The 11,792-nt window shown below is 42.0% G+C and overlaps 3 protein-coding genes across 3 annotated transcripts; all 3 read left to right on the plus strand.

Moving 5' to 3' along the window:
• Positions 1 to 166: 166 nt before the first annotated feature.
• On the plus strand, positions 167 to 4,619 carry notum1a (notum, palmitoleoyl-protein carboxylesterase a). The gene is made up of 10 exons (XM_079564676.1): positions 167 to 509; positions 1,728 to 1,780; positions 1,855 to 1,950; positions 2,259 to 2,319; positions 2,396 to 2,557; positions 2,641 to 2,832; positions 2,914 to 3,011; positions 3,132 to 3,279; positions 3,365 to 3,412; positions 3,640 to 4,619. The coding sequence occupies exons 1-10, from the start codon at positions 178 to 180 to the stop codon at positions 3,941 to 3,943; spliced, it is 1,494 nt and encodes a 497-aa protein (XP_079420802.1). The 5' UTR covers positions 167 to 177; the 3' UTR covers positions 3,944 to 4,619.
• A 2,156-nt stretch (positions 4,620 to 6,775) lies between these two features.
• On the plus strand, positions 6,776 to 7,699 carry myadml2 (myeloid associated differentiation marker like 2; the record flags this gene model as incomplete). Its single annotated transcript, XM_079565111.1, has 1 exon — positions 6,776 to 7,699. The coding sequence occupies exon 1, from the start codon at positions 6,791 to 6,793 to the stop codon at positions 7,697 to 7,699; it is 909 nt and encodes a 302-aa protein (XP_079421237.1). The 5' UTR covers positions 6,776 to 6,790.
• Positions 7,700 to 8,519: 820 nt separating this feature from the next.
• On the plus strand, positions 8,520 to 11,680 carry LOC306969722 (pyrroline-5-carboxylate reductase 1, mitochondrial-like). The gene is made up of 8 exons (XM_079565426.1): positions 8,520 to 8,572; positions 8,774 to 8,845; positions 8,948 to 9,018; positions 9,178 to 9,357; positions 9,583 to 9,804; positions 9,878 to 9,970; positions 10,164 to 10,327; positions 11,281 to 11,680. Exons 2-8 carry the CDS (start codon positions 8,779 to 8,781, stop codon positions 11,447 to 11,449), a joined length of 966 nt encoding a protein of 321 aa, XP_079421552.1. The 5' UTR covers positions 8,520 to 8,572; positions 8,774 to 8,778; the 3' UTR covers positions 11,450 to 11,680.
• Positions 11,681 to 11,792: the final 112 nt, after the last annotated feature.

Raw genomic sequence — 11,792 nt, forward strand, 5'->3', positions numbered from 1 at the left:
CTGGCTTGTGTGCTCCATCCTGCAGCGCACCACTTCGAGGAGCTACTAGAACACATAGCGGACTTTAGTTGACTTGGTGCGCTTCTCGGAACGGGAAAAGTGATAGGCTATATACAAAGCCGAGCGCATTTCGCCCTCTTTACACATTAGTCAAGAAGCCGAGAGAGAGAGAGAGAGATGACAGCCTTCAGAGTGCTCACATCCTCAGTGCTGATGCTGGTGCTGATGCAGTCCGGAGTTCGTTGCGCGCGGAGGTTCCGCGGTGGCCGCAACCCGCAACCGCGTCGCTCACCGCCTCCTCCCACTCACCGCGCGGACCGAGGGGAGGCCACGGAGAGCTTCCCGCTGGACTTCACCGCAGTGGAGGAGAATATGGATAACTTCATGACTCAAGTGAAGAACCTTGCGCAATCCCTCTACCCCTGCTCTGCGCAAAAGCTCGACTACGACATGAAGTTACATTTTTTGAATAACACGTCAGTCACCTGCAACGATGGAAGCCCTGCAGGGTATGTACACTCAAGGACACCTGTTTGCGGCTATGGCGACAAATAACATGGGGCTGTTTGAACAAGTTGGAAAAGTGTGTTTAAACATTTCAGATCACTGGGGCAAAACATAGTAAAATACTGTAGCTTTGTATCAGCGAAGCGGATAACCTCTATCAAGGCAATAAAATGGTTACTCTATAAAGTTGCGACTTTTGCGAAGTGTTGGCAATCTTTGAACACGGGAGCATAGCCTTTTGTATTTACTCACTGATTCGTCTTTATTATAAAAAATACGCATATAGACCTTTTCATAGCTTTAGTCATTAAATATACAGGCTACAACACAATACAGTCACTGGTGTTTTCAGTCGGCTACTACATAAAGGACACTGTCACTGTCTGTCATATAGCCCACTGAAAGCCTACATTATTGCATTAATGCCAGTCGAGCTTTGTGTGTATTTCTTGGACCAGTTTGATAATGGTCCTAAAACGGTTAAAAAGCCCGTCTGTATGGATTTAGTGTGTGGACTAATTCCTGCTAAATCCCAGAGTGCTGCTGGTGAAAGCTCTTGGATGTTCTGAAGCATCCAGTTCCTGGCAGATGGCAACTTCATTCATAGCATTTATTCCTAATCCAGAAGGACAGTGACAATACAATACTAACTCTTCATCTGCAACTATGTCTGCAATAGCAATATGTGTTTCAGAGCGGCTCAGACAAAACAGATCTGCACTTTCTCAATGGTTGCTCATATTCGGCACTTGAGTTCATCTCATTAATCGTGTTGGGTTGAAACAATGTCAAGGCATTATTTCTTCACAAATAATCCAGGGCAAATTTATTTATTTTTGAGTCAATACTGCACTTTGATAACAGTACACAGGCGCATTGACTTCATCTATAGGGACATACATAGATATATACCTTTCTTTCAGTCCTCAGAAGGCTAGCAGCCAGTAGCAAAACATAAAGGAGTTAACAAGCATCTCCTTATCTGTCAAACTTAAAGAAAGTTACACATATACAGAAGATATGAGACAGAATGTTCCCACTTGGATTAAGACATTACTACTTGATTTGCTTAAAATGTCAAAAGCTGTTCAATTTAAACTGATAACTATCTTCTACACAACTCAATACTCTTCAAGACTTTAACATGTTGATGTAGCGTCTGTGTTATTCTCTCCAACATCTGCTGCAATATTAATTTTTTGATATATCTTGGTCTGTAGATACTATCTGAAAGAATCTCGGGGAAGCAGACGCTGGCTGATATTTTTAGAAGGTTGGAATAATTAAGATCAAATAATCGATTGGATCTTTTACCTCTATGTCTAAATTTGAATTATTTGTGTTCAGGCGGCTGGTACTGCTTCAACAAAGAAAACTGTGACAGCCGATATGAGACCATGAGGCGGCTGATGAGCTCATCCAAGTGGCCCCAAACCAAAACAGGTGAGCCCGGACCAGTCTGTGTATATTCAGTGGGTTAGCAACCCCTGAGTGATGTGGTGATGTAAGCATCCAGATCCTACTTAAACGTGCTGGTAATTAAAAGGGCTATGCATGTTCATCTGCCATACCCAGTCATAATGTTGCAGCAGGACAGGGCTACCTGGCGCCCGCTGCTGTAGAAAAGGAGACACCTCCCTCAGTCCTTGCTGCGTAATAACTGTAATCCATGTTGTAATGATGATGAGGAGGAAGAGGATATGTCTGGGAGTGCCACAATACTAATAATACATGTCAATCTGCGGCTGTAGGTACAGGAATCCTGTCTCCGCTTCCTGAGGAAAACCCTCATTGGTGGAACGCAAACATGGTGTAAGTCCAAGTGCTTATTTAAGTTTGCACAATTTTTACAGACTATTAAAATAACCCTATTATGTTGCTTGTGCAGGTTCATTCCATATTGCTCAAGTGATGTGTGGAGTGGGGCCTCATCCAAAACAGAACAAAGTGGTTATGCTTTTATGGGATCTCTTATTATTCAAGAAGTCGTAAAGGACCTGCTAAGTAAAGGTCTAGACAATGCAAAGGTTCTTCTTCTTGCAGGAAGCAGGTAGGTTGCATTTATTACTCTGTCCTTTGACTTCAGTGTTGCAGTATATCCACCTCTTACATTAAAATGACTTACAAACGCAGTGCTGGGGGAACTGGAGTTCTGCTCAATGTGGATCGCGTGGCGGAGCTTCTGGAAGGACTTGGGCACACGACCATTCAAGTGCGTGGTCTCGCTGATTCTGGCTGGTTCCTGGACAATAAGCAGTACCACTTCACTGACTGCGTGGACACGGTCAGCTGTTCACCGACGGAAACCATCAAGCGAGGAATCCAGTAGGTCTACACGCAATAAAATAAAAACACAAAGAAGTAATGTTGCATATTTACTCATGCCATGACTATTGGTTCTTTCAGATACTGGGGGTCAGTGGTCCCAGAGAGTTGCAGAAAGAGCTATGAAGGAGAAGAGTGGAACTGTTTCTTTGGCTATCGAGTCTTCTCATCAATAAAAAGTATGTTTGATCTCAAAGTACAACGCACATGTATTAGCCTTGCCTGCGGACACATGGAGCCCATTGTCTGTGTGATACTGTACACATTTAAGTGTTTTAAGCCAACGTCTTTCTCTGCAGGCCCAGTCTTTGTGGTGCAGTGGTTGTTTGACGAAGCTCAGCTGACAGTGGACAACATTCAACTAACAGGACAGCCCATGCAGGAAGGGCAGTGGCGATACATCCAAAACCTGGGAATTGAACTGAGGAAGACACTGAATAATGTCCCGTACGTCTAACTTTAGGATTTAATTGATTGTCAGTGTTGTCAGTGAATGTAGTTTTGATGACAGTTTTTTTTTTTTCCATTCTAGGGCAATGTTTGCACCAGCGTGTCTATCACATGAAGTTATTACAAGAACGTAAGTAGAGAATTGTGTGTTTTGCAAAACTGTTCATGATAAAAAATACCACAAATATGTAAAAACATACAATAATTTAATTTAATTAGGCGCACAAGTTTGTGAGACAAAAGATTATGTAAGAGAATGATTGGCTCTCTTTCTTGACAGCTGTCAAATACTGACCTTGAGCGCCTTATGTGTTTTCCACTTGTGAACTGACAGCGCCCTCTTGTGTTGGCTTGCAGGTACTGGATCGACATCCAGGTAAAGGGAACCTCTCTGCCCCGGGCTTTGCACTGCTGGGACCGTAGTCTGCAGGACCACAGGAACAACAAAGCTCCACCAAAAGGATGCCCTGTGCATTTGATTGACAGTTGCCCTTGGCCACACTGTAACCCCACCTGTCCCACCATCAGAGACCAGTTCACTGGGCAGGAGATGAACGTCATCCAGTTCCTCATGCATATGGGCTTTGACGTGCAGAAGATGGCTCAGCAGCAGGGCATGGACCCCAGTAAACTGCTGGGCATGCTCAGCAGTGGCAGCTAAAACAGACATAGATACAGTTTGCTGAAGCTAAGCCCACAGAGGAGTGGCTTGTCACTGTGGCCACTCTTGATACTGATACCTCCTATTCTCTTATTGGCCCAATTCTATCTGACCTCATTATCATCACACGTTTTATTTTTTTATGTTTTGTTGTGGCTTCTCACGACTGGCACAGTCTAGCCATGAGACATCCCAATGACAAGGCACAACTTTCTGCTACATACAGTATAAATTATCTGCTTTGTGAAAGAAAACAGAAAACTATGAATGTAATCCAGTTTTAAGGATATTTATGTTAATATAATGTTTTTGGTTCAGATCAACTTAAGCCATTGTCATTTTGATAGAGAACATGTTTAAGACTTAACGATGCTGTTTTCTCAGTGGTAATAATAGAGATTATAGTCTTCAAAAAAAGGGTTCATTGACAGTTGTACTTACATCTCATCAAAGTATTCAGCATCAGACAGACATGTGGGCCTACGAAGAGGCATGAAAAGCACTGGATTATAGGGACAATTACATAATTAGATACATGTAAATTTGTTCTAGTACACACTATAGACTCTTTTATAAAAGTGGATTAAAGAACCAAATGGACAGTGTCAGAAAATAAGGTTAAGGTGTACTTTTTAGTCCCCGTAGGGAAATCTGTCCTCTACATTTGACCCATCCCTCAATGGCGCTGGGGCAACCTATGAGTAACAGTGGGCGACTACAGCGTAACACCCAGGGATCCATCTCCAGATGTTGAGCCAGGCTAGACTGTCAGAATCATCTGGCTGGAGGATTACCCTATTGTGCGTGTCTTTGGTTGATGGGGGAAACCGGAGCTCCCGGAGGAAACCCATTAAGACGCGGGGAGAGAACAACGCAAACTTCACACTAAAAGGCCTGCACGGTCCGGGAGTCGAACCCGGCAATACACGAAGCACCTACACGAACAAAATTATCGTGAAGTGCCACACAGCCCACTTTACGTCACAGTGCTAAGGAGGGCCTTGACCATGGTGCCAGTACTGTCCTGTTTCCTATACCTCTGAACACCTTCTTCTACAAACAGGGTCCACTCATTCAAGTCAATGCAATGGACATTTAAAGGGAGACATATTGTGTATATTGTAAAAGGTTTTTCTAAGTGTACAATACAGTTACTCCTTATAGTATTTCAAAATACAGATAATATAATTACATGTCACATACATGTTTTAAAGACCTCTATCATTTACACTCGAAGGAAAGGTATGGCTAACTGTAATTTTATTCTGTAACATATTTTTAACAGTAAAGCTACATTGGTAATTTACATATTTATTTTGTTATGTAAATCATATTTATAATTGCTATTTTCACAGAGAATTGATTCTTTGTAAATTGTAAATATATTGCTGCTTCTTATTTGTGTTGACTGCATGTCTTTGTATCAGCCCCACAGGAGAATACACACTGCATAAATTACTAGTGACATGTTTCTTTTATCCTTGTTATGTGTGTAGAATATTGTGGCTATACATTGTCACAATTTTCACCAGAAAAAACGAGAAAAAACAAAACTTAACAGCAGCAGACAAGAGGCATAAAAGCTATGGTCAAGCTGGAGCAATAGATATAAAATTACCAAATGGAAAGATATTATGTATTTCTTGCTCCAATCACACAGCCTTTAGACCCTGATGCCAACCTGTGTTCAACTTGAATATAGTTAGGGGTGGGGGATGTAAATGGATCAGACCCTGTGACGATATTGTAACTTGAAGAGTCTGCCAGATTATGATTCATTGTTTGATGGTCCTATGTCCACATGCTGTCGGCTTTCCCTCAACCATTCCTCTATTGGTTAGACTTTCAGTGATTGACAGGTGGATTTTACCAATCACAGTGACGTCTCAACTCTCAGAAGAAGCTGACTTTGAAGTGTTTGAAATGAATGTGTTTGAAAAGCAAATGAATATCACAGATGCAGGTATTTTAAGAAACGGCAACTTCCAAATCACATCTCCAGTTCAATACTGTCATCTCTCATGTATAATCATGGCAGTAGACCTGTGTGTAATTTATTCCACTAATGGAAGTCTTAGCCTGCCTCCCTGTCATTACGTCGGGTATAAATGCCAGTTTCTGTCTTGAAGCGGCCTCTCCGGGTGCTCCCAGAAACATGACTCTCAAACTGCTCGCCACATGTCCACAGCCTCCCACTCCTCTGTGGAATATAGACCCCCTATTTATAGCACTGTGAGGCCTGTGTAACCCTGGGCTCAGCCACCAATCTACACACTGCACATGGGGCAGGCAGACATGAGAGAGAGGGTGTGTTTTTGTAAGCCCAAAGGAGAAGACGAAATCCACAAGAGACAGACAGTGAGAGCAGGACAAAGAACAAGCGTCAAAGATCTATTTACAAAGTGTTCTTATGCTACTTATGCCAAGAAAGTACAGGAGGTTTCATTGACAGGACACCAAACTGGAGCACCTGTTGTTATTGGAAGAGCAGACTTTGGATGAGAAAAGACCCTTGACATTTACTGGAGATGGACTTGATTGAAGACTCAATTTTAGTGGATATACACTTCGGCGCTGAGGTATTTACAAATACCTTTATAGAAAGTGAGATTTTCACAGAGTTGGTATATGCTGTGCTTTTGTATGGGGCACTAACATGCCAAGCTGAATAAGTCGACATAAAAAAAACTGTAATTACAAACCTAGCTCAAGTAAAACTTTGTAATTAAGGGCTAACTATAAAAAGAAACCAAGGAAGGGAGAGGCCAGTGAGAAAAGCAGGCCACAGACAAGGCAGCCAAAGACGCCTGGAGACAGGACTTCCATCAGCCTACTTCAGAGATCATCATGGATGCTCACGGAGGACACTACCTCAACAAAGAGGCCGTTCTTTCACCTTTGGGCCTTGCTCGCATGAGCCAACTGCTCCTGGGGTGCGCCATAATAGCCCTTGTGGCCCACAGTGCGGGCTACAGCGCCTCCTACGGGACATTCTGCATGTTTGTGTGGGGCTTTTGCTTTGCAGTGACACTGGTGGTGTTCACATTGGACATTACAAGACTCCACGCCTGTATGCCAATTTCCTGGGACAACTTCACAGTTGCCTTTGCCATGTTGGCTACACTGATGTACATTACAGCATCTGTGGTCTACCCGGTCTACTTCATTGAAGAGTGTGAAGATGAGAGCTGTGAGAGCCTGTACTATCGTATTGCAGTGACTGTTTGCTCCTGTATCTGCTGCTTTCCTTACGGAGTGGAGGTGTTTCTGACTCGAGCTAAGCCCGGAGCTGTGGTGGGTTACATGGCCACTATCTCAGGTTTGCTGAAGGTGGTCCAAGCCTATGTGGCCTGTATTATTTTTGGAGCCCTGGCTCATGACTCTGAGTACACACTCCACATTGCCACTCAGTACTGTGTGGTCGTGTACAGCCTGTGCTTCTCCGTCACTGTTGTCGTGATCATATTGACCGTTTCAGGCAGGACCGCTGCACTGCGGTTCCCCTTTGACCGCTTTGTAGTAATATACACCTTCTTTGCTGTGATCCTGTACCTCAGTTCAGCACTCATCTGGCCAATCTTCAGCTTCGATAAGAAGTATGGTAACACCAGTCGACCTGAGGACTGCCCAAGAGGGAACTGTCCCTGGGATACTAAGCTGGTAGTGGCAGTATTTACAAATATCAACATGATTCTATACTTTGTTGATCTAATTTATTCCCAAAGGATCCGCTTTGTCTCAGGTTCAGCTGTGTGAGAAACTCCTCACCCTAAATATTCTTTAACCACAACTGGGTCAGAGGGGAGGACCTCACATCCTTTAGGACTAGAGGTTTTGCTAAATGCAGTATTAAATCCATGTAGATGTTTTTGCTTGTTAAGTAATAAAGTAAATGTCTTACCTGCTTAAGTGAAATAGCTGTATCAATCAAATTGACTCCATGTGTGATCTGCTCACACATAATGCTCCTCCTCAAAGTGGACTATGCTGTGCTGTTACTGCCGAGGTGGACCTAACAGAGACATATAATGTATTAAACAGTATTATTGCTTATTACTGGTGACATGGACACATGGACTTCAACAAGCAATGTGATAGTATTATTTTATTGTGCACTGGAAATTGTTGTTTGTGAACCTGTTCATATATAGCCATAGAATGATAATAAACTATTGTTTGACAGACTGCATTTAGTTTCGACCATATGAGCTGTCTCATTATCATCGTGTGAAACTCATGCTGTCCTTTATGTCTCCTTGGGTGCGAGGAAGTATCTATGTGCTGGTTTTCCTTTTGGTAAGCGGTTATTACATTAAATGTAGTATTCTCTTCAATGTTGAAAAAACAAAACAACAACACTTACTTTTGCCTTTGGTTCACAATTACCAACAAAATGGCCTGCACTTGCTTTTCAGGCCTTTCGCCAGCAGATGATAGTAAAGGGCCGCAGCCAACTCTCTGCCCACAGGGCCAACCTGATGCAACTGTTCTGGTTTGACGAGCCCGCCCTTCTTAGCCAAAGAAAAGTCCTCAATTGGTTGAAAACTTAAGGCAACAATTTCTATTGGTTGTGACACTTGTCAATCAGTTTGTTTTTCAGCTACCGAAGGTGTCCACGTTGACACTTTGGTGAGTTTTGAAAGTTATTGTTTTACTTATCTGCCTCGACAGTTTATAATAACAATTATATGCTTCAGTTGGCATTCTTCTGTTTGAATATGTGTTTATGTGTCGGAGGCTCCAGTCGCTTGTGGTACTATTAATAGGACACTGACAACAAAAGATGAACGCTTAACTAGACGATAAGTGTATTTTTTTTCCTATTTGAAGGCATAATGAGTGTGGGCTTCATAGGAGCAGGTCAAGTGGCCCACGCCCTGGTCAGGGGCTTTACTGCTGCGGGTGAGTCATGTCTAGCCCACATACGGTGGCCTATAAGACACACTGTGTTATCGATGCGTGGTGATTGCAATCAGACTGATACACTGTACATTTATCCCAAAGGCGTGATTGCTGCCCACAGAATTACAGCCAGCTCCCCAGAATCAGACCTCCCTACAGTGCATGGTCTGCGGGTGGGTAGACCTCTAACCAATGCGTAACGATTGTGGCTACAATGTGATTGTTACCTGTAAAGCTTATGTTGTCTACATTGTAATAGAATGATCCTTGATTACTTCTTGAAAACTGAGAATGAAGGCAGCATGTGTACTAACAAAATCTAATATCTTCAGAAAATGGGTGTTAATGTTATTACAAGCAACAAAGAAACTGTGAAGAAGAGTGATGTCCTGTTCCTGGCTGTGAAGCCACACATCATTCCCTTTGTGTTGGATGAGATTGGACCAGATATCGAAGAGCGCCATCTCATTGTGTCCTGTGCAGCAGGTGTCACTATCAGCTCAATAGAGAAGGCAAGTAAGAGTTCATTATTTGGCCTGTCTGCTGCCATCAGGATTTCTGCACAGCCCTTTCAAAGGGGATGTTGGGATGTAGTTGTATTCCCTAACACATGATTAAAACTTGTGCACAAAGGTTTTGTCATGTAAGCACACTAATATTGCTCTTGATGCAAAATACCCTAGACAAAAAGACATATTGCATTTGTGGAGTAGTGACTTAATGATTGCTGTTTTCAGAAGCTGAAGCTGTATCGACCGTCTCCAAAGGTCATGCGTTGTATGACCAACACCCCTGTCGTGGTACGAGAAGGGGCCACAGTCTATGCCACTGGAACTCATGCGGAGTTGGAGGATGGAAAGCTTCTGGAGCAGCTAATGGCTAGTGTGGGCTACTGCACTGAGGTTGAAGAGGACCTGATAGATGCAGTCACAGGTTTGAGTGGCAGCGGCCCAGCCTATGTGAGTCATGCTAATCACATTTTCACAGTAGTTGATTAACTTCGTCCTAACGATGCTAAATGTTGTTTTGCAGGCGTTTATTGCTGTAGATGCTCTTGCTGATGGTGGGGTGAAAATGGGGCTGCCAAGGAGATTAGCAGTACGACTAGGAGCACAAGCATTACTGGTAAAATTGTATTTCAGTACATAGTGAAAAATGTCAACGATTAATTTACCTTCCTATTATATCTACATTCAATCATCATTTATCATGCAAGACCATATATGTTTACTTTGCATGGACCTGCACCTCATTTATGAATAACCAAACAAGTTCAATTCAAATCCCAAATCGCACATGTCCTGTTTGTTTTTGAAAGGGAGCTGCAAAAATGTTGTTGGATTCAGAGCAGCATCCTGGGCAGCTCAAGGACAACGTTTGTTCACCAGGGGGAGCCACCATTCATGCACTGCATGTCATGGAGAGCGGTGGTTTCCGAAGCCTCTTGATTAATGCTGTGGAGGTCTCGTGTGTAAGGACCAGGTGAGTTGAATTAAACACATTTACATATTGTTTTAATAAATGTTCTACATATAGATAGTGGAGATTAACAAAAAATAGTCATATATAACCACAGACTGAAAAAACATGGACGAGTTACAGTATTAGCTGCTGAAGCTGAGGGCTAATAGGACATGGGGGCAGACTTCAGATGGACAGTCCGTTAAATATTTTTGCCTCTCTTTAAGTCATCGATCACTCATTCTTATCATTCTTACCTCCACATGTTTGTCTCAGTACAGCATTGTCCTGTTTTGTTTCTTTTCGCTATTTTTATTTATATTTACGTCTTCTTCTAAATGTAGGCGCTGGCTCCAAAAACCAAGCCAAGTTGATAGCATAAATGAGCTTCAGCTAGCCTGCGCTGATCGCTTTGGGGGAATTAAGCCACCTTCACATAGTACATCGCTATTCTACAGCCAATGGATATAGAGAAATGTTATAAATAATAATTTAAAAAAAAGACAATAATCTGGTTCACATCATAAACAAGGATTCTAAAGAAAAGTGAAATCATGTTAGTAGCTTCACTTCATGTACTGTAGCATATTTAAAAACAACATTTGTGCAACAAGATAGCAATATAAACATTATAAATTAAGTGGAGTGCCTAAAGACAGGTGGAAATTAGCACTCGTGTTACAGCCTGTTACAATAGCCTCCCATCTGTCGTGTCTGAGGTTATTGTAAATCCTGCATGCACAGTCCCTGTTTGAAGTGAATGAATAACTAAAATGTAAAAATAAATTATAGAAATCCTACGGGACATCGTGTGTCTATTGAACAATAAATGTTGCTATTAAACATTTTCTTATTAATCGACTGTAAAGTGATCAGCAAAAATAAAACAAAACAAAAAACACAAAATATTTTGTGCTTGCTGTACAAAACAAATGACTAATAAATCTGTTCTTTCCCTCTCTTTTTTTTCAAAGGGAACTCCAGTTTTTGGCTGACCAGGAGAAAATCTCCCCAGCCGCCATTAAGAAGACAACTCTTGACAAAGTACTGCAGCAGCCAGGTGTTAGTGCAGATGCTGTTGGAGTTAGATCTCGTGGGATCAATAAGTTTACTGACGGTAGCGCACGACCCAAGAAGATCTGAGATGTTGCTGTTATTTTGCTGAATTTTGTATTGTGAGAATCCTTATGATGCAATATAGAAGCTAATACAGGTTTGACATTCAGATATGCATTAGACATATCAAATAGTAGCCTATTTAATAGGCCGTTTTAAGTCAATGTTGAATACCTTTTTTTTTTTGGGTGGTACTGGTGTTTTGTACGGGTATTTTTATATATTTGGGTATTTTCTGAATGGTATAAACATTTTTTATCAAACAAAACAAAAAACTGCACGTTTCTAAACTTGTCCCATTTCATCTACATCTACCTCTTTATTGAAATAGAAAATAAATGTATTTGTTTTTATGTGGGAAGCTATGTGT

The sequence above is a fragment of the Gobius niger genome (assembly GCF_951799975.1).
Source record: "Gobius niger genome assembly, chromosome: 10".
Taxonomy (NCBI): Eukaryota; Metazoa; Chordata; class Actinopteri; order Gobiiformes; family Gobiidae; genus Gobius; species Gobius niger.

Coding starts and splice junctions, on each gene's coding strand:
- notum1a (XM_079564676.1), top strand. CDS start 178: ATGACAGCCTTCAGAGTGCTCACATCCTCAGTGCTGATGCTGGTGCTG. Junction 510..1,727: donor AACGATGGAAGCCCTGCAGG/GTATGTACACTC, acceptor CTTGGTCTGTAG/ATACTATCTGAAAGAATCTC. Junction 2,833..2,913: donor ACCATCAAGCGAGGAATCCA/GTAGGTCTACAC, acceptor TGGTTCTTTCAG/ATACTGGGGGTCAGTGGTCC.
- LOC306969722 (XM_079565426.1), top strand. CDS start 8,779: ATGAGTGTGGGCTTCATAGGAGCAGGTCAAGTGGCCCACGCCCTGGTC. Junction 9,358..9,582: donor CTATCAGCTCAATAGAGAAG/GCAAGTAAGAGT, acceptor TGCTGTTTTCAG/AAGCTGAAGCTGTATCGACC. Junction 9,805..9,877: donor GTGGCAGCGGCCCAGCCTAT/GTGAGTCATGCT, acceptor GTTGTTTTGCAG/GCGTTTATTGCTGTAGATGC.